This window comes from Hyaloscypha bicolor, assembly GCF_002865645.1.
Source record: "Hyaloscypha bicolor E unplaced genomic scaffold K444scaffold_126, whole genome shotgun sequence".
Taxonomy (NCBI): Eukaryota; Fungi; Ascomycota; class Leotiomycetes; order Helotiales; family Hyaloscyphaceae; genus Hyaloscypha; species Hyaloscypha bicolor.
Genome location: NW_020194628.1, coordinates 1,862,358 through 1,882,753, shown reverse-complemented (window position 1 = coordinate 1,882,753; position 20,396 = coordinate 1,862,358). Strand labels below are relative to the sequence as shown.

Sequence of the window (20,396 nt, the reverse complement as noted above, 5' to 3'; positions counted from 1 at the left end):
CATCGCCCCATCTGCCTGACCGTTCTGCCTGTTGGTGCGTTACGTGTGTAAATGTCTGTTCTTCCAGTTAACGTCATGAGTTCTGATCACGCAGGTTCCGTCAGCGGACCAAGGCTACCAACTTGTACCAAGCTGGGCGAAGCTGCGCCGCGGAGATAGTTGCCACTTTGCAGGAAAGAGTGGTCGGCCAGATCACGAGGGAGGCGCATTCTAATCCGGCTTCATTACTGGATGATGCCGACGAGGCAACAAACGCAAGGGTCACGGGGGCGCTCAGCCTCGAGAGTTTCGCCCTGTGAGGGAGAAAGCCTACAGCTTCACAGACCAATCCCCAAGTTCCTAATGCCTCTTTGGCTTCGATGACGATGATAGTCTCGATTCGCAGACTGGAATTTGACCCCCACGCAGACGAATGTTATGGATAATTAATGGGGGTCAATCCTTCCGAGTCGTGAAGAGTTCAAACCCAAAATCCATCACTTGGAAGTATTTCTCTGTTGACAGTAACACAGTTTGCATTACTCTAGTCTTTTAAAAATATCATCATTTAACACCTACCAATGGCCCTTTTGATGCTTTACTATAGCATGCATTTTACTCGGGGAGAAGAGACCATCAATTACTAATGGCGAAACTCATTCCCAAGCTCGGTTCAATCAGTGAGTCTTGAGCAGTTCCTTCCTTCGTGCCCCTCCAACACAATATTTCTGACTCGGTTGATAGAAGAGCCCAACCAGGATCCCATAGATCCAGCCTGGCAGCTCATAAGGCAGAGGACAAATTTATCCTCTCGATCACGTCTCTCTCTTACGCGAATCCTGACAAGGCATCCCACCACTCTCGTCCCGCCAAAGGATCTGAAGGGCCCATTCGGATTGAACACATTGTTTCGACCTCTGCAACCTGCGGTCGCAGACCTTATATTTGTCCACGGGCTGGGAGGTGGATCCAGAAGTACGTGGACCAAGTCAGAAGACCCTTCTCTCTACTGGCCAAAAGAATGGCTATCTCATGATCCCGACTTCATTGATGTTCGCATACACGCCTTCGGCTACAATTCAAATTGGCAAAAGGAAAGCACGCTAAACATCCATGATTTCGCGAAGTCCCTCCTCGGTTCTATTCAAGACTGCCCTCAGATTCCCCGGAGATCAAATGTATGTATTGGATTCCCGTCTCCAAAGATCGCATCACTCCCCTTCTCTCAAGTGAGCACTTGGGACTGAGCTAATTGCTAAATTTTCCAGCTTAGGCTGTCGTTGAATGTAGTATCTAGTAGGCTTGGAGTCTCCACATACTAACCAGCGTGATAGACACCATTGATCTTCGTCGGGCATAGCATGGGAGGTTTGGTGATCAAGAAAGCTTTCATCCTCGCAAACCAACTTCATGAATATGAATCTGTTGCTCGCCGAGTTCGCTCGATCTTCTTCCTCGCCACTCCACATCGAGGAGCGGATTTGGCCACCACTCTTTCGAAGCTACTTGCTGTCTCTTCTGGAGCCAGACCATTTGTGCAAGACTTGCACCCCAAGTCGCTGGCCACGCAAACGATCAACGATGAGTTTCCACGGTATTGCCAGCAATTGCAGCTGTTCTCCTTCTACGAGACACTTCCGATGTACTATGGTGCTGGAAGAGGTATAATCGTAGAGAAGGACCTAGCTGTCTTGGGATACGCCAACGAACGGAATGAATTACTGAATGCCAATCATCGCAATGTATGCAGGTATGCTGATCCAACAGATCCCAATTACTCAACCATTCGCAACGCTCTGGCGTCGATGATTGCAAACTTTCGAGATCTCGATTCCAATCCTCAACAATTCAGCCATGATGACGAACATCGTGAACAACAAAGGCTTCTCAGTCATCTTCTTGGCGTCCCCGAGACATTAGCAGATGATTTCATGACTTTCGACTCTCAAAGAATTGGAGAGTCTTGCAAGTGGCTGATTGAAAAGGAGACTTTCACTGCGTGGCGAAACTCAAACACTTCACAGCTATACTGGATCAGCGCAAAACCGGCTGCTGGAAAGTCTGTGTTGTCGGGCTATGTGGTGAAACACTTGAAGGATTCTGCCCTTGACTGCATGTTCTATTTCTTTGCGGACAATGACAATCTCCAGTCAAGTACCAGCCTGTTCTTGAGGTCAATGGCATCGCAGATGGCGTCAGCACATCCACAAATTCTTCAGACTGTGGTTCAGATTTGCACCAGAGAAGATCAAGTCTGTCAGATGGATGCGCGGACTATATGGAATAAATTATTTCTTGAGGGCATTCTCAAAGTGGAGCTTGAACGACGGCAATATTGGGTACTTGATGCTTTGGATCAATGCCAAGGCGACAGTGACTTGATTCCATTTCTGCTGAAAATCATCGACATGGCCAACATCAACATACTTGTTACTTCAAGAAACGGCTTCGAGACTTCGAGCCCCTTCGAGATTTGCAGGGCCAACGTCATCACAGAAGAAATCTTGCCAGAGGATACTGAATTTGACATCTCGTTATATTTAGAGGCGAACATGAAAAATGTTCTCCGTTTTGACGAGGAAGCACGGCGGAGGACTGCTGGTACGATACTCAAGAAAGCTGCTGGTTGCTTTCTATGGGCGAAATTGATTCTGAAAGAGCTCCAAAAGGTCCACATGTCCACTGAGGTCAGACAATTCCTCGAAGAACTTCCGTGTGGTATAGATGGACTATATTTACACTTACTGGATTCCATGACTCGCGCCAAGTATGGCAAGCCTCTTGCAAAAGCTATTCTCACTTGGGCTGTCTGCTGCGTGCGGCCGCTAAGAACGGATGAGCTTTATATTGCCCTTCAGATGGATGTCAAGGATACAATAGGCAGCGTCGAGGATATCGTTGCAACCTGTGGCCACTTCCTCTCTATCGACAAGCAGTCCCGCGTTCAGATGATACATCCAACAGCGCGAGACTTTTTTCTGAGGTCAAATATCACTTCCGAATTCGCGATTGACAAGAAATTAGGGCATAAGAAACTCGCTATGACTTGCTTGCAATACCTCAGTGGTGATGAGATGCAACCTCCGCGACACCAAAGACTGAGCATGTTAGTTGAAGTTCCAAAGCGTAGTTCATTCGTCGCTTATGCCTGCAATTGCCTACACGAACATATCAATCATGCATCATCCACGGCTGATGACCTGCTGCTGGAGTTGGCAAACTTTCTGTCGTCTTCCAACGTTCTATCTTGGATCGAGTATCTTGCCCAGAACTCCGATCTGAACAGAGTGGTCCAAACTGGGAAAGCCCTCAAGAACTTCCTTCAAAGGCGTCGAAAACATATGTTTACCTTCGGTCCGGAGGTTAGTATCATAGACTCATGGGGTACGGATCTAATTCGCCTGGTGGGGAAATTTGGCAAGACCCTTTTGAGTTTCCCATCGTCCATCTTTCACGCCATCCCTCCTTTTTGCCCCGTTGAATCCGCACCCTATCAGCAATTTGGATCCCAGCCCCACGGAATCTCGGTTATTGGGCAGTCAAATACAACGTGGGATGAATGTCTTTCAACAATCTTCCATCGGCAGCAGCAGCTGTCTGCCCTCACATGCTCCGGGGAATATTTTGCCGTCGGAGCCTCCTGTGGCAGTATCACCATTTATAACAATACGGACTGCCAAGAGATCCAAGCCCTAGAACATGGGGAATATATCACAGTCTTAAGATTTAGTCAAGGAGGCCAGAAATTAGCCTCAGCCGGAGCGGTTTTCATCAAGATCTGGGACGTCTCAAACTGGAAGCAATTATGGACATTCGACATTCAGGCACAGTGTATGTTTCTCGTCTTCATGGATAATGACAGAATATTACTTGGTGCACTAAAGAACAACGAACTGAAGAATTGGAATATCGATATTGGAATCCCGAGGAATTCAGGAAATTGGACACCAAACCTCGAGGGACCGCGTGTTCATGGATTTCGCCGCCCAACAGCTGCAGCATTCTGCATGAACGACAAGCTGCTTGCAATTGTGTACAGAGGCCAAGACCTGTTGCTCCGGGACTTGGAAAAAGACGCTTTCTACGACACATTTGCAAGAAAAGCACCAGATGGGCGTCCGCTCGTGAACACTACAATCAATGCTCTTGCATTCAGCTGTGCACCTGACACTCACTTGCTCGCTGTATCTTACTGGGACGGCGACTTAATTCTTCTTGACACATCAGACATGTCAGTCAAGGAGACAACCATGGGAAGTGCTTATATCCTCGTGTCATCTCCTGACGGACGGACGCTGGCAACAGCTGGAAACCAAGGAGATGTTCAGCTCTTCGACTTCGAATCCCTAAAGCTCTTGTATAGGATTAGCTTGGATGGTTATTACATCAAGGCTTTAGCTTTCAGTGCCGACAGTCGTCGCCTTCTCGATATCAGAGGTTCTCAGTGCCAAATTTGGGACCCTATGGCTTTGGCTAGACAAGATATAGATGACGGAAGCAGTGACACGGTTTCCGTCTCTACAGCCCCGCAGAAGATTAGAGAGATGGGCCCCAGTGACATTGTTTTGATCACGGCATTGGCTTACCACGATAATGGGGACATATTCTTCTGTGGCAAGGAAGATGGCTCTGTATGGTTGTATGACAGTAACACCGGCCAAGACGTTGAGAAGCTTTATGGTCTTCCTGGGGGTGTGCCAATTATGTCGCTCCATTACAATAAGACATACCTCAGTAGCACCGACTCCTCTAGTCGTGTGACAACGCACAAGTTACTTCGGTCGCATATCGGATGGGGAATTGGCAGAACGCTTCTCGATCATCGAGCTGGTGAAGCCGTACGGCAAGTCTTGAGTAACAACGACCACAGTCGATTCCTCGTTTCTACCACATCCGCCGACTCCGTTTGGTCCGGAACGACATCAGGCAAATTCGAACTCTTGGACTCGATTTCACGGAAAGACGCACCGAATCGAAGGTGGGCCAATCATCCGACGAATGCGGACTTATTGATCCTCGTCACCGACAATTTCGTACATTTGTACGATTGGGTTTCCTTGACCGAAGTCACCGCGAATAAGGGAATTCCACTACACGGAGCGAATCCAGGACTGAGGATCCATACCGTCATGCCCTGCTTCAACAACTCGATGATTGCTGCAGCCTTCTCGGACTCCGCTACGAACCGCCCAAGGCCGCATGTCCTCCTTTTCCACCTTGCTGATTTGAGTGTCTCAACCAAAAAGGTACTAGAAGGTGTCAAATACGAGTATCTTGCGGATAGGGCTGAGTTCCTCATTGGGACACACGGAAATAGACTTGTTTTCCTTGACAGCGCGGGATGGGTCTGCTCTGTTGCATCAGTCAAAGCAGGAACTACCGAGACAACGGACGGCAACCTCATGCGCCATTTTTTGCTGCCCTCGGACTGGCTGAGCAATAACAACGAGTTGTTGATCGAAGTCACCAAACAAGGAGACGTTATCATTGTGAAGAGAGATGAGGTTGCCGTCGTCAAGAGGGGACTAAGCAACATTGAGTAAGGCCCTTGGCAGTCCCTGACGAGGCATCCATCATTGCAGGAAGCAGGAAGTCCGTCCCTCTTGATTTATATATTATTTTTGTTTGCCATATATCTGCATTTAGCAATGGCAATTGTCGGGTCGGTGGTCTGCATTTGAATGGAGCGTTCTTGTGAGTTCGGCGTTTGGGGCCTCTTAGGAATTGGGACATAGAAGTTCCAGTCGGCGAAATTTCAAAGACTCGTTTGAAAATGAATGACTTATGAGAGAGAACAGTGTGCACAAGTCATTACGTTCTTGAAGTACCGCGCACGATAGGGCTTCCCCCGGAGGCGCCAACGAGGTGAGGATCGAAATCAGGCCACAATTTTTTTTATAAAAATAAGGCTCTCTGATTGATTGATTTGAAAATTTGATATATATCTATATACAAAAAGGAGGCGCCGGATGCTGCTGCGGAAGTTGCGGAGGATAGAACGGAGGATGCGGTAGACAGCGCGCTTCCGGCCTCATTCAGAGGTTAGTGAGCTGAGAACGTTGATTTGTCCCTGGGACAATCGTTAGTTGGCCGAGAACACAAACGGTGAAGGAATACATACAACGACAGTGGAGGCAAGAGCCGAACGAGGATGTTCTTGAGAGTTGCATCTGTGCGGACTTGCTTGTATATAGACGGAAGATTCGAAGATTCTGTGTGTTGGAATGAGGAGGCGATTTTGTTTAAGAAAGAATATAAGGATAGACAAGGGAACTTCTGTTAATATAACTCCCACAGGGTCAAGACAGTCAACAAGTCTAGATACTTCTAGCTGCGAGTCCAGTATATGCTGGACCAGGACTACGTCACAACGTGGTCTGTGAAAGAGTTATCAATGGGCCATTTCGAATTTTGAGAGGAAGCCAGCGAATGGGACAGCCCATTCTCCACAGGCGGGGTTACGCATAGAACAAGACATGGAAGAGCTGCTCTGGACTGTTGGCCAAAGTTGGCCGAGGCGCGGTCAGACTTTTCTGCTTTTGCATTGCTAATATATATCTTGGCCAGTAGCAGCTTCATTGTACCGAAATCGTGATAGCTGGTGGACAAGGAAAGACTCCCAAGAAGTCTTTAAGGCCAGGAAGGCTTCCCGAGATAGTGGAGCCAACTTGGTTCTGTGGAGGTCTTGTCTACCGATAGGTGGCGCCTGGGAATAGCCGGGAGCTTCCGATGCGGTATGCATAACATCCAAAACATAGGGAGCGGTTGCGCTGGCCGTGGGGGCCCAGAGAAAGCTGTCGAAAACCTGATGACCCAACCGGCATGGCGGCATCTTGGTCCGGACTACGCAATGATGTTTTGCCTAACTCGTAATGTTGGCTGTGGAAACAACGTAGATACGCCAAGTAAGAAGTTTTCCTACCTTCGGGTGTCGTCTCCACAGCACTAGCCACAGTACAGAACGTGGTGCACGGCACGAGGTTTATGGATCTAAATTTCTAGGGATCCTTGGTACCTAGATCTGTAGATCGAAGCTAGGATTGCTCACCGACTCCCGACCACCCCCCATACTTGGCGACATTAGCGTGCGTGGTTTTTATGGTACAAGCACCAACACCCTTGCTTCCGAGCATCTATCGTCATCAGCACTACTTGTGCAAGTTCCCACCCACGCTCGTTGTCGACGAAAAAGTGGAAGTGAGGCATATGGGTTGTCGATAAAGTAGCAGACAAAGACTCCGAGTGAATTGCATGACCTTCCATGTCAGAGATGCTGTGGTTTGTAAAGCCTTCTATATCTGGCTCAGAGTCATATTCAGTGGGCTGTCATGATAGCCCAAGGTCTTGGGTATTAGATTGCTGCAGGCATACCCAGCCTCCCGGGTCATTCGGTCACGGTTTCCCAAGAGAACGCGCAAAAGATCTAGATTGCAGCCACCAGAGCCTAGATGTTATGATATGGTGAGATACCTTTTTTGATCTCAAAGACAATCTCAGCCGCCTCGTCGGCGCTTTTGGCTTCAAAATCGTACCTCTTGGTCTCTGTCGCCTTGTATATCACGATCTTGATATAATCAGCACGACGGTCACTAACTCGTGAATTGAACATACCTTGAAGTTTGTGGGGTGCCTCCGAGTGACTTTGCAGCCAACGACATTGCTGAAGTGGACTGTGGTTGTTTTGCCTTGCCCTTCAAACATGGTCTTGCCTGTCGATGCTGGCATAATATGCAGATACTCGCCGTCAATGGCCAGTACTCTTTCGTTCATACCAACGAATCTCATGGGTTGCTTCCGCCATACAGTGTATTTTCTGTAGTTGGCACTTCCTAGCTCATCTTGCTTAATCGATTCCTGGGCCAGTGGATGGGTTCCCATCATTGGCGGTTTTCTAATCTTTCGGGCCTCAGGGCGTTCCGCCATTAATGGCATCTTTGGGGAACTACTGCTGGGAGAACCCGTCATTGTTAGAGGTCCATCGGTTGCAAATCTGCGACGATACAGGTCCAAGTCTGTGCGATTCCCCATGGATTCCACAGGGCGGTCCAACAAAACCACAGTGCCTGATCCTGTCAATTTGAGCACATGGTTAGCTTTGTCAAGCTGCCTCTTTTTACAGACAATATCAAGGACGTCTGCCAAATATGTGTCCGTTGTTACATCCAAGGTGATCATCTGTCCTGGAGCTGCATCTGCTGAGTGGATGTGAATTCTAAGAAGCTTTTTAACAGCATTCCTCGTCGTAGACTGCGTTGGCACCGCTCCAATCGCAGGAGCATCTGCTAAGGTTGAATTTTGCCGAAGAGCAGACATTGTAGTCAGAAGAAGATTTTGACGAACTTGGGTCCCAAGATACGACGGGGCAGGCATGGGGGTATTCTTTGGTGTCAGGTCATCGTCCATGCTTGCTGTTGCAACAGACTCTTGCTTGAATTGAGGAGTGATGCTTTGATTCTGTTGAAACTGCTCTTCCGTTGCTTCAACCAGAGCAAACTCGTCGTAGGGTTTGGAGTTTGATCGCGATCTTGCAGCACGGTTATTGGCTGTTGTGAAGGAGATAATTGGCTTGTTCCGCTCAAGCGCTGGGAAATCGTAATCAACCTCCTCATCCTCTACCATTCGAAGAGTCCACCTGTTGACATTAAGCTTCTCTGGTGGGATAGCAGGTTCGAGTTTCTCTTCCGCATATCTCCACAGACTGAGTCCAATGAGGTCCGCAACAGTGGTGGGTCGATCGTTTGCCTCATTTTCGTGCACACTTCTCCGTATGAGAACTTCATAAGGCTTGGTAGTTGACGTTGCAAATGGCGCCCATATCCGTAGATTCAAGGGATTTGGATCACCTTGGCCGGACAATGACGCGAACGATTCAAATGGCTGAGCAGCTTTCGTCCGCTTAGCCTTGATGGCTGCAGACAAAAGACTCTTCGGCTGGATCATACTGATAGGACGCGGGGGTGGAAGTGCCTCCAGCAGCGGAGGGGCAGGTTTCGTTGTTTTAGTAGGGGGCCGTGTCAGCTCTCGAGGTATCTTTCCCACCACATGGGTTGGAGATCCATTCATCGAGCCATCCACATCGTCCAGAAGAGAAGCTGAGTCGATACTACCAGCAAAATCCGAATCCATATCAGATCCATCCGAGTCCTCCTCCTCGAGAAGATCACTCTGTTGCCTTTTTACGCCAACATTGGGGTCTGAAGTGTGTCGGAGCAAGGCCTTGCTGGCTTTCGTAGCGTTCCTGGTTGCCTCCCTCTGCCGTTGAAAGGCAGATGCGTCGAATTCGTTCTCTGATGACATCTCACTGCTCGTAACCGTATCTCTTCTTGCACGTTCCTTGACAGCTTCCAAAGCTGACTGCGATCCTCTTCTCGGCTGTCCACCAGGAGTTCGAGAGGGAGAAGATACAGTGGAGGATTGTCGGAGATTCGATCCACGAAGTGGAGAAGAACCAGAGCGATTGCGAATTGGCATCTTCGAGAACTTTATCTGTTGTGCTGCTCTTTGATCTCCATCTTCATCACTGTCATCACTGAGATCACTACTGTCTTCTTCTTCCATTTGCTCGCGTCTTCGACGTCTCTTCGTAGCAATCCCAGGGCCGACTGTATCCCCAGCCCCGCCCCCTGTGATCAATGTCCCCTCTTCCGTTTCATCTTCAAGGCCATTTGAAGTCAGTCCAGCTGACCTAAGTGGCGCTTGAAAGTATTCCGATGCTATCGCTGTTGGTATTGGTGGGGAATGTGTTCGTTTGATGTTCGCAGGATTCGGTCGCCAGCCAGCGGCTTTAAATCCAGCAGTGTTCAAGAAGGCATCGTTGATTGTAATCAGACGTTCGCCAACACCGTCAGATATTGTATCCAGATAGTTTGTGCGCAATTGGTACGAGACCAGACTGTAACAACATCAGTGGGGTTTAAGTCAGGACGGGGATATCTACGTACTCTTCCACTTGAATGACTGACATTGCGGTGCTTAGGTTGTGCCAGACAGCTCAAGCTCCATGCGCGTTGAATAGTGAAATTGTAAATGAAGTTACTTTATGATGAGCGTAATCATAGGAAACATGAAGGAAGGGAGATGCGCGTGTTCAGCCTTGCGATGAAACGGGGGCTACTGTAAGGTCGGGTTTAGGCTGTCTGGCTGGCTGCCAAGGATCGCCTCGCTTGCGCTGATTTGACAGCCTTCTGGAATTTTTGAACCTCCAACCAACTTGGCATCAACAAACAACGAAGGAAGCTCGAACAACATGGGTCTCGTCGATTATTCAGACTCTGATGCCTCGGATATCGAAGAGGCACCAGTACCAGCGCCTAAATCAGCGGCAACATCATCGAAACCAGCATTTCACAAAGTAGTGGACCGATCAAACCCAGGCAAAATCCGAGTTTCTTTACCACAAGCTACTTTGAAGGACGAGACCTCGAGCGACGGACCTCCTACCAAACGAGCAAAGACAGGCGGTGGAGCTTTCAGTGGGTTCAATTCATTTCTGCCACCACCAAAGCGGACTGGACAAACAAATGTAACATTAGGTGGAGGTACTGCAGCGAAGAAGGGAGTGCTTGGAGTAGGCGTAAGCTTAAAGACTGGATCTGCACCAGGCTTCAGCAGAGAGCCTGAGCCTGAGAGAGAATATGCTGAGGAGGAAGAAAGTGGTCCAGCAACTACAAATGGGGGATCTGGACTCAGTCTTCCGCCACCAAGAGCATCACAAGTCGAAGGACAGAAGCCTGCAGAGGAGGTGAAATTGGTCGGGAAACCTTTGATGTTCAAGCCATTATCAGTATCCAGAAAGCCTGCAAAGAAGAAGAAAGCCATACCTGGTGCTGCACCGTCCACAACTGCAGCAATACCTGCTACCCCAGAGCCGAAGCACGAGAAACCTGCCCAGAGGCCAAAAGTGTCTCTATTCTCGATGTTGGCGGAGACAGAGAGTCCCTCCTTACCAAGAGGGAATGGGGAATACCAGCCGATGATGTTAGAAGTCGAGGAAGCAGGCGAAGAAGAAGAAGCAGATCCCTTCGGCCTCGAGCCCTCATACGAAGACTACACCCCAACAACTTCGCACGTCGCACCTCCCGCCGTCCCCACACCCCCAGTCTCGCAGTCTCTCGACGACATAGCCGGCGACTTAAAACTTTCAGCTGCAGAGCGAAGACAACTATTTGGGCGCCAAAAAGACGGACGAAGGCAAGCAGCCACAAAAGTCATCAATTTCAACACAGATCAGGAGTATCTTCACAATGAAGAGCTTCGTGCTGCTGGCGAACAAATCGTGCATAACCCTGTTAGGGCGATTGCTCCTGGCAAGCATAGCTTGAAGCAGTTAGTCAATGCGGCGCAGAGCCAGAAGGAGGCATTGGAGGAGAGCTTTGCGAAGGGGAAGAGCAACAGGGCTGAGGCGAGTAGTCGGTATGGATGGTAAATATGGCATAATCGAGCTGAATCATACCCCTTTGTCACATTTCCCACTCTCGAAATCATAACGTGATGGATTCTTTGCATTAGCTGTGAAGTGTAGCCTACCTTCTCAAGCATCCGGAAATGAATCGAGTGATTCCACCATAGCATTGCTGCAGGAATTTCTCATTGTACCAAAGTCATTGGAAGATCGAGCTTGAATGGACAGTACTGCCCCCCTATATTTGATTTTTACACTTTTTCCTCGGCCCCTTGATGTTCCGGACTGGTGTGTCTCGCCCTTAGGATGGACGAGAAAAGGATTGCTATACAGTGGAGAGTGCGAGTTTCTGATCGCTAAGCTTAGTCTAGACACTGGCAGCTATTGTTCTTATTTATTTAGTACTGGACTTTCACATTTTCCAATCACTGGCCATTTATTTGCTTGTATCTTGTATTCGCTTGTAGCCTACTTCCTGCTTCTTTATCATACAGACACTCTCGATTGTTCTGGAAGAGGCAAGACATTGCTGGTACAATCCATCAACGCGAGCGAATGATACATTTCATCAACTCGAAGGCAGAGAGTCTGGTCGCAAATTTGGCCAGCTTGTCCGAATCCCAAGTCATGCCGCCAAGAACCCCAGCGCGTTGGATCTTCACCCTCGGGGGCAGTTTCTCATGATAGAGCCAGTACATCATGAGGTTGACATCATGCAGGGATTCGTCCAGGGTGTGCTCGTCTTCGTCTTCATCATCAAAATCGTGGTATATGAGGGGTAGCCGCGGGATCTTAGACAGAATGAGGTTTCTGTGCACCTTGTAGAAGGTCTCTTTCAGGTGCAGGATCAGCATCGGGCCACGCGCTCTGTGTTGCTTGTTAGTACAATCTTCTCCAAACTGAGTGAGGACACATGCTTACCGATGATATGCTTCGGAAGTCTCCCAACTCGGACTCGTCAACACCTGGCAATATGGACTCAAGGAAGATGCAACGTTTCGTGGTGCCACTCCGCGTTGATCGCTCCAACTCGTTCTGGATGAATCGACATCTCCCTTGTATTCTTCTTTGACTTGCAAGAATCCCTTCTCATCGTCCGAGTCTAATTTTCCCTTAACTTGCCATGATCCCTTCTCATCGTCCGAGTCTATTTCTTCCTTGACTTGCAAAGATCCCTTCTCATCATACGAGTTTAATTCTTCCTTGAATTTGCCGGGGAAGCTTTGTAAATTCTCAAGCCCCACCTTCGCAGCTTCCTGGTCTTTCCGTTCCTTTATTCCCACTAGAATTGCTGCCACTTCTTCGTGTTTGATGCCCAGACGACCGATCTTTTTCTTATCTTGCGGGCTCAGATTTAGCTTGATGCTGACCCGGCGACCCATGGTATTCCCATCCCCACCTGGCTCTCGTTTGAACTCATCTTCGGAAGGCTGAAGTACGGCAGGTGACGTGGAGTCGAGCTTCTCTTGGCCAGGGCATGTTTTCGCAGACGCTGTCGCGGGTGACCCGCTCGACTGATCTACTGGTGATAGATCCATACGATCGAATGAATCGAACTCCGGGCATCCAGCGTGGTCCAAACCCACGTCCAGGCTGTCCTTGTAGGTATACGGAAGGGATAAACGCGGGTTCTCTGGCTCCTATGATTGTGAAGGCGAGAAAGAGTCCGAACATTGAAGCGTATCTTATCCACTAGCTTGCGACGGCGAAAGGTGAATCTGTCAGGAAGAAGGTGATCCCGATCCAAGCTCCAATGCTCCGAGTGACAATGGGAATAATGAAGCGATATGAAGCGAAGGCGACGATCTTGGCCGTGCAAGTAATCTGCAATGGTCCACTGGATTATGATTATTGATAACCAATATAGTTGACGATGCAGTGGTTGTGAGTAGAGAAACTTGATTTTGAGGAGTTGGGGTGTGTCGAAGGTGATCACTTAAGTACATTTGCTCCTTCCTCACTTGAGCTGGAAGGCGAGGAAGTTGCGACCGCCGCAGACGATATCTCAAAGCTGACAGGCATCATAGATGTTGCGTTATCAAGCACATTTCCAGACGAAAGGCTGAAGACCTTTTCCAAAACAATTCAAGTCGAAGACCATTGTCAAGTCGAGGATTCGACCCCTAATTAAGCGAGGGTCAAAACATCAACAGCTAATCAAGACCGGAGTTTTACATCTGCAGAACCCACACTGGAACAATGCTTACTGACTTATGCGAAAAAACAAAGGAGTTACCAATTTTCTACTTCAAGACGAATTGAATTTTCCACTCTAATCATAATATTTGGCCTTCACACCTTTGATAATCTCAGTCTCAGCACCTTCCTTCGCCGATTGGCCAGTCTTGTTGACATTCTTAGCCACGCGGGCTTTTACCCACTCGCCAGCAGTCAAGATTGCCCCCTCAGCATCTTTCTGAAGACCAAGTCGCTCGAGTAGAGGGCTCTTCACGGTCTTGAGCTCAAGATCATCCTCTGGGCGGACGAAATACAGGACACCAAGTCGATCGAGGTGTGCCTGATCTGGGGGCGGAGCGACGACGCGATGGATGCTGCTTTTTAAGTATCCGTTTGTGAGGAAGGACAAAGAGTCCGCGATGTTCACTGTGATACTGGCCGGATATGGCTTGACATATTTCCAGGTCTCCTGTGGAGTTCGTACTTGCAGTGCAGCGACGGGTTGCCTAAATAGGAGTGTCATGCTACCGAAGTCGGTGTGGCCTTTCACCCAAACGTTGTTGAGCTTGGCGTTAACTTCTGGCGTCCTGGCATGATATTTCATGTATCGAAGATGGCAATCACTCTTCTCCGAGTATCGATGCTTCGTCAGGAAATAATCTTCCGGTAGTTCCAGGATGATAGCAAACAGAACCAATAACTTCCCGACGACCTCATCGTGCATGTAGCGACCGAACTTCTCGATTTCCTCCCAGTTATCTTTGATTAAAGTTGGATGAAGTCTCTCGTATTGAGGAATGAACTTCGGGATGTTATAGATCTCAGTGTTGTCGAATTGACCAGGAGCGATTTCACGGAGGCCAAGTGGCTTATATCCATTGTACCCGCCGTTCTCTAAATCCGCTCGGTATTTCAATTTCTCTTCGGTATCCAGATTGAAGAATTCTTTCCCTATGGCAAATTGACGATCAACCTCCTCTTGACTAAGTCCAAAGTTGACAACATAAAAGAAGCCTGAGGAGAGTTAGGCGAGGTTTTCAATTAAGGGTGCTGTAGACTGACCAATCTGCTCGATTGCATTGTGCAACTGTTTTGCAAGTTCCTCCTTTCCACCAAGCTCGTTAAACTTTGAGAGATCAAGCGTGGCCAAGTCGGCCCAGTCCAGCTCATGGGTAGTCTCTGGGACCTGTGTGTACTGCGGTATTCTGCCCAATACACTCGACGAAGATGACTCAACTTGGGTTTGTGACATTGTGAGAATATTGATACCTGATTATTTCTCAAATTGGGCAAAAATCGATGGAAAATGTATCTCATCAAATGCCGAAAGGCAAAGGGTTCACTTCCGGAGAGCGGCATTCCTTTGAAGGGAAGATATCATTCAGGTTGATAATCAAGGTTACCCCTCCATGCCGGTTTCCGCAAAGTGGGGAAAGGAAGATCGATGTCAGACTCAGCAGCTCTCCTGAACGGCCCCGCTTAGAGTCCAAATTTACTCGGTTGGGTGCTTCCTGGTCTTCGAATTTGCGAGTGGCAGGCCGATGTTGCTTCTTGAATGCATAGATGGCGTAGATGGCGCCATTTCAACAATGTTGACGTGATCACGTGCGGGGCGACTTTCCGATAGAATCCACTCCAAAGACGTGCTTTTCGTTATGATGGCTCTATGTGGATATATATCCTTGAATAAGCCAATGGCAGTCCATTGATAAGTGGGGGGTGTGGGAGAGGGTACGTCAAATGTTGCATTTTACTTTACTAGAGCCTTTTCCTGCTCACGAACTTGCGTTGACAGGTCTACTGGCATCTATCAACCGGGGTCGGGAGTGGAAGGTAATCTCGGAAATCGGGATTATAATGTCGATAGATAGGAACAGTTTCCGTGGGAGTTGAGAAATAGATGCCCTCTTTTCCCACCCCTGTTTTCTTTCCAAGTAATCTTGGCTAGATCTTCTCATTTCGCAGCAATGCCTTCACTTACTGAGAAAGATGCAATTGGCACCACAGCAAATAATGGCAATAAATCTTCAAGCTCCATTGAATATGACTCTAAGGGAGTAGTGACGACAGCACTGGAGCCTTCCCATCTCGACAACTCCCACCTTCACTATGTAAAGAGAGGTCAAGAAGTTTCCGATGATGCTGGCTTTACAGACTCGATTATTGGATATAGAGCAGAGCAAATGAGAGCCCGCTCTCTGCTCACATACGAAGAAGAAAAGAAGCTGCTTCGGAGAATCGACTGGCACATCATGCCTCTTTGTGCAATTGCTTTCCTTCTCAAGAACATCGATAGCACCAACGTCTCTAATGCTCGAATCATGAATACTGGATCACCACGGAATATTCTCAAACAGCTTGGAATGTCATCGAACGAGTTCAACTTCGTTAGCACCATCTACTATGTAAGTGATCCTTGGTCTCACATATGCTTTTTGGATACTAACTCCATTGCAGATTCCTTACATTATTGCCGAAGCCCCATCAAACTTATTCATTAAACGTATGCTACCATCGCGGTGGCTCTCTCGCATAATCGTTTCTTGGGGTGTTGTTATGGCCTGTCATGCTGCTGTCAAGAATAAGGAAGGACTTTACGCAGCACGCTTTTTCCTTGGCCTTGCGGAAGCTGGCTTGTTCCCTGGTGTTATATTGCAGCTTTGCTACTGGTACAGACCTGATGAGATGTCGCGACGACTCCTTTACTTCTATATCCTCGGTAATTTCAGTACGGTCATAAGCGGTGTTCTCGCCTATGCTTTCGATGGCGTTTCAGGAAATGGGGGGTTGTCAGGCTGGCAATGGTATATTTTCCCCCACACCAGTGTTGAGAACCCGTACTAACCTACAAATCAAGGTTGTTCCTCGTGGAAGGACTAATCACCATAATATTCGGAGTAATCCTTTACTTCCTCTTACCAGATTGTAAGTCATCATGCCAATCAGGGGCAATGAGCGAAACTAATACCAGATCCAGTCCCACCAACAGCACGATGGCTCACAGAAAAAGAGAAAGCCTTCATCCAAGCCCGGCTCCCTAAGAATGCTCCCCGAGAAGCAGAAAGCAACTTCAATTTCCGCGAAATCATCATTCAATTGAAAGACTTCAAGATGTGGCTCTTCACACTCTGCTGGGCAACCTTTACCGTCGGAACTTCAGGTCTAACCTTCTATCAACCAACCGTAGTAGCAAATTTAGGCTTCACCTCAATCTCAAAGTCTCAACTCCTGAATATCCCCACGGCATTCCTGACAGTTGGCATAATTGCCATCTTCGGCCTCTGGGCAGACACAGCGCGCTTACCACGCCCCTTATTCCCGCTCTTCTTCCTGATAATCATCATGGCATGCTACTCAGTCCTCTATACCTTCCCCAACACCGGTGGCGTCTACGCCGCCACCATCATAGCATCTGCCTTCGCCTCCTCCTGGTACCCCATGATGTGGCCCTGGCGCGTGCAAACCACGTCTCGCGCCACGGGTTCTGCCTTCAGCATCGGCTTCGTCAACTCTTACGGACAGATTGGTGGTGCCCTTGGCCCACAGATCTTCAGGAGCCAGTATGCGCCGCATTATACTGTTAGTTTTGCGGTCGCGATGGCGCTTGTGGGTGCTGCGATACTGTTTAATTTGGGGACGTGGTGGGTTACGAGGAGGACGGAGAGGGAGACGAGAGTACTGAAGTTGGAGAGGATCGAGGCGGGACGGAGAGGCGAAACGGTGTTGGAGGATGTGGAGATTGAGGAGAAGAGGGGACTGGTGAAGGGTGGGGTGTGATTGTGTCAGAGGAAGTGTTTACTTTGACGAATAATTGCTTGTGTGGTCGAAGATGAAAAGGAGAAGCTAGTAGTATAATTTATTATCATAAAACTAGAAGACGGTACCGAGTGAGGGAAGAGGCGTACCCCGCATTCGAAACGAAGACGAACAATTGAGAAGATCTAGAAATGCAATGCTATCTTAATATGCAATTGTAATGCAAATACTCCCCAACTCTCCCACGCCAGTTTCATCATCACAAATCCATCTCATAACCCAAGGAACCCCATAACTTGGTAGCAATAGCCTTCGTACTATCCCATACACTCCCTTGCCTCTTGTGAGACCGCCCACCTCGGCCACCTTCCTGGACGGTCAAGACCCGTCTAACCATCTGGATATCCTCGTCTGTAAGTCCAGCCATCGTCTTGAAATATCCTTCAGCACTGCCCCACTTCTTGTTCACCATCTCCAACATGGCGAGCATACTCTCTGGCCTCGCGCCAACCATCCTCTCAGCTCGTGCTCTTCCACCCCCTCCCGCTCCAGCAAAGACTGGACTCTTCATTAACCTCTCAACGGCAGCATCACGAGTTGGTCTTAGTCCAATGTCTGATAGTGAGTATTCTTCTGCTATCTTTTCGGGTTTGACACCTAGCAGAGAGAGGATGACGCCGATGAAGACTCCGGAGCGATTGTTGCCCGTGGTGCAATGGATGTAGCAGGCCGACGGAGAATCCGGATTCATGGAAGCGATGTGTAACATGACTATGCGGGCTGCAGGCGCACCATGGGTGAGGATATCAGTGAAAGCTTGAACGATGCCCTGTGCATGGTAAGTGGTCAGCTCTGAGGTATTTGTATAGATAAATAGGTAAAAAGGAGAAATCATGTGACTCGACGCCTACAATAGCTCAACTTGAAGCTGCAGGATGAGGAAGTGATAATGAGGAAGTCCTACTTCGGTTCCGTCACTTGCATACTGCACATATCTCGCCGCCGCTTTCTCAGGCGAATACTCTCCATCAGGAAAAGCCGGCGCCCAAATCCTCTCAATGTCATCCATCGGACTCGGTCCTCCAAGTTTCTCAATCTGAACCTTCGAACGCAGGTCAAAGTCCGCCTTAACACCCAACTCTTTCAATCTTGCTATTCCCGCAGGCGTTACTGTGCGTGTGTCTGGACCACGATAGAAGACGCCTTTGCGGACTTTGGCGACAGTCTTGCCATCCTTGTCCTCGATAGGCGAGCCGCCGATGTCCCTGAAGTTGGCAAGGCCGTCGATGGCGACGAACGGAGGGGGCAGTTCGGCCATTGGCCGCTATTGGCGCCGTGGTACCGAGTTCCTGCTCAAGCGACGTGGTGCGACGTCGTCTGCGTGCCTTGATTGATAGAAGGGAGATCTTCACTCCGACTTTGGTGCACGGGTCAGCCTGCCGCCGGTTTACAAATTAGGGTATGTATTCTAGTATCGAACCGTTCCTCGTTGAACGTTTGGTTCGCTGCTGACGATGAGATGGCGGCGGCTGTGTTTACCGTGCTTTAGGCTCAACGGTTGAATTTTTACAACATATGCTCCATCCTGACAATTAGCGGTGGTGAAGCTGTGATGTGCGTGCAGCGAGCCTGCTTCCCGGGGCTGCAGAAGACTAGTTCAATTCGCTCGCTCTGAGGAGTGGCTGTCTGCAAGTGTCGATGGAAGAAGGTTTAGTAGGCTGCTTTGGGTCGCTCTTGCCATCTTGGTTCAGGAAAACACGCTCACGTCTCATGAGATCGAGGGTCTGGGCTCGATCAGATGAGAAGATGGCCCTTGCGGGTGAACAAGGACAAACCAGACGTAGATTGAACAGGGATGTTGCAGATGAGGCGCATGTGGGGTGAAGTGTGGGGGAGCCAGACGGAGAAAATCTGTTCCATGCCGAGACTTCTTCCCCTCCAATGCCCGGCCACTTCTTCTTCTACACATCCAACACATCCACGCACACCAAACTCATACAACTTGAATCGAGCTCTGGGTATACGAATAATGTTTTTGATCAGTAAATTGACTGGCCAATTTGTTTATCTAATTTTATTTGATCATTTTGTCCCTTTGAGCTTTCAGTCCTCCAATCCGCAGCCAGACAAAGCATGACCCTTGGCGCAATGAAACGTGATGCATCCCTGGTTGTAGCCTAGACGTTTTTATCTATTTATGCGTATGAGTTCTTTTATTTTTTATAAATAAGTGTATTCAAAACGTTTAATATTAAAATCTTTATCTTACTTTATTTAAACGTATAGTTAATATTACTTCCAAGAATCTTTAAAGTATTCTCAATAATATTAGCACGCTAAGTAAATAGCTAATAGAATGCGAAAACGTTATTTTCTATATTAAGCTCAGGTTAATAGCTATAGAGCTCTAAATAAGAAGCGAAAACGAATCTGAGACCTAAGAACCTCTTAAATACCTCTCACTGGTAGCTGGCAGCAACAAGGAGGATTCGTATGACCTGTCAAACCCCGTGACAAACGTCTGCGATTGTTATCAGCAGGCTATTACCACTCAGTAAATCTTTCGATACAGCAGCTCCTTGAATTTAGCTACCCTTGTTGCAAGATTGTTAAATTCATTCTGGACCGAATTTGCAATTGCCAAACGCTCTGGTCCTAGCCCAATTAAATCATGGCCGTGGTAACCACCACCCCAAATCTCTCGACAAGCTGTCTCTCCTGGCTGGAGACACGCCGTCATCATCAAGCTCCCAACCTACAATAATGCTTCGGGTTGGACGCTCGGTGTCGGCCCGTCAATAGAAAGGGAATACCGGCGAGAAGCTGCTTCCGCCTGACGGATCAAATCGAGTAGCATGCCAATGGCTGTGTAGGTACGGTACTAGGTTTGAATAATAGCTGGCAACTCCCCAAGACACAATATGGGAATCTTGTTTACGTTTGTGGAACATGATGGTGACTTGTGGCGTTGCTTTCTTGGCAAGGCTTGGCTCCCAAGCCGAGATGCGTTTGGAAATGAGATAGGGTAGTGTCGCAGATTCGAATAACGTGACTGAGCAGCTGAAGAACATGAATAAGATGG

General features: G+C 48.4%; 7 protein-coding genes across 7 annotated transcripts; 3 read left to right on the top strand and 4 right to left on the bottom strand.

Annotated features, from left to right (window-relative positions):
- The first annotated feature begins 172 nt into the window (after positions 1-172).
- On the top strand, positions 173-5,863 carry K444DRAFT_100906 (uncharacterized protein). The gene is made up of 3 exons (XM_024870255.1): positions 173-659; positions 724-1,157; positions 1,314-5,863. Exons 1-3 carry the CDS (start codon positions 626-628, stop codon positions 5,520-5,522), a joined length of 4,677 nt encoding a protein of 1,558 aa, XP_024732127.1. The 5' UTR covers positions 173-625; the 3' UTR covers positions 5,523-5,863.
- A 1,560-nt stretch (positions 5,864-7,423) lies between these two features.
- On the bottom strand, positions 7,424-9,943 carry K444DRAFT_538244 (SIN1-domain-containing protein; the record flags this gene model as incomplete). Its single annotated transcript, XM_024875523.1, has 3 exons — positions 7,424-7,543; positions 7,591-9,871; positions 9,921-9,943. 3 exons carry the CDS (start codon positions 9,941-9,943, stop codon positions 7,424-7,426), a joined length of 2,424 nt encoding a protein of 807 aa, XP_024732126.1.
- Positions 9,944-10,198: 255 nt separating this feature from the next.
- Positions 10,199-11,434, top strand: K444DRAFT_617683 (uncharacterized protein). Its single transcript, XM_024881175.1, has one exon. It carries the CDS (start codon positions 10,226-10,228, stop codon positions 11,402-11,404), a length of 1,179 nt encoding a protein of 392 aa, XP_024732125.1. The 5' UTR covers positions 10,199-10,225; the 3' UTR covers positions 11,405-11,434.
- A 795-nt stretch (positions 11,435-12,229) lies between these two features.
- K444DRAFT_100847 (uncharacterized protein) lies at positions 12,230-13,009 on the bottom strand. Its single transcript, XM_024870254.1, has one exon. It carries the CDS (start codon positions 12,916-12,918, stop codon positions 12,298-12,300), a length of 621 nt encoding a protein of 206 aa, XP_024732124.1. The 5' UTR covers positions 12,919-13,009; the 3' UTR covers positions 12,230-12,297.
- Positions 13,010-13,616: 607 nt separating this feature from the next.
- Positions 13,617-15,167, bottom strand: K444DRAFT_100840 (Clavaminate synthase-like protein). The gene is made up of 2 exons (XM_024870253.1): positions 14,621-15,167; positions 13,617-14,572 (listed from the first exon to the last, which is right to left on the bottom strand). The coding sequence occupies exons 1-2, from the start codon at positions 14,808-14,810 to the stop codon at positions 13,653-13,655; spliced, it is 1,110 nt and encodes a 369-aa protein (XP_024732123.1). The 5' UTR covers positions 14,811-15,167; the 3' UTR covers positions 13,617-13,652.
- A 58-nt stretch (positions 15,168-15,225) lies between these two features.
- On the top strand, positions 15,226-17,454 carry K444DRAFT_100832 (MFS general substrate transporter). The gene is made up of 4 exons (XM_024870252.1): positions 15,226-15,963; positions 16,016-16,362; positions 16,416-16,483; positions 16,536-17,454. The coding sequence occupies exons 1-4, from the start codon at positions 15,526-15,528 to the stop codon at positions 17,333-17,335; spliced, it is 1,653 nt and encodes a 550-aa protein (XP_024732122.1). The 5' UTR covers positions 15,226-15,525; the 3' UTR covers positions 17,336-17,454.
- Positions 17,214-19,101, bottom strand: K444DRAFT_655276 (uncharacterized protein). Its single transcript, XM_024886000.1, has 2 exons — positions 18,279-19,101; positions 17,214-18,143 (listed from the first exon to the last, which is right to left on the bottom strand). The coding sequence occupies exons 1-2, from the start codon at positions 18,630-18,632 to the stop codon at positions 17,574-17,576; spliced, it is 924 nt and encodes a 307-aa protein (XP_024732121.1). The 5' UTR covers positions 18,633-19,101; the 3' UTR covers positions 17,214-17,573.
- Positions 19,102-20,396: the final 1,295 nt, after the last annotated feature.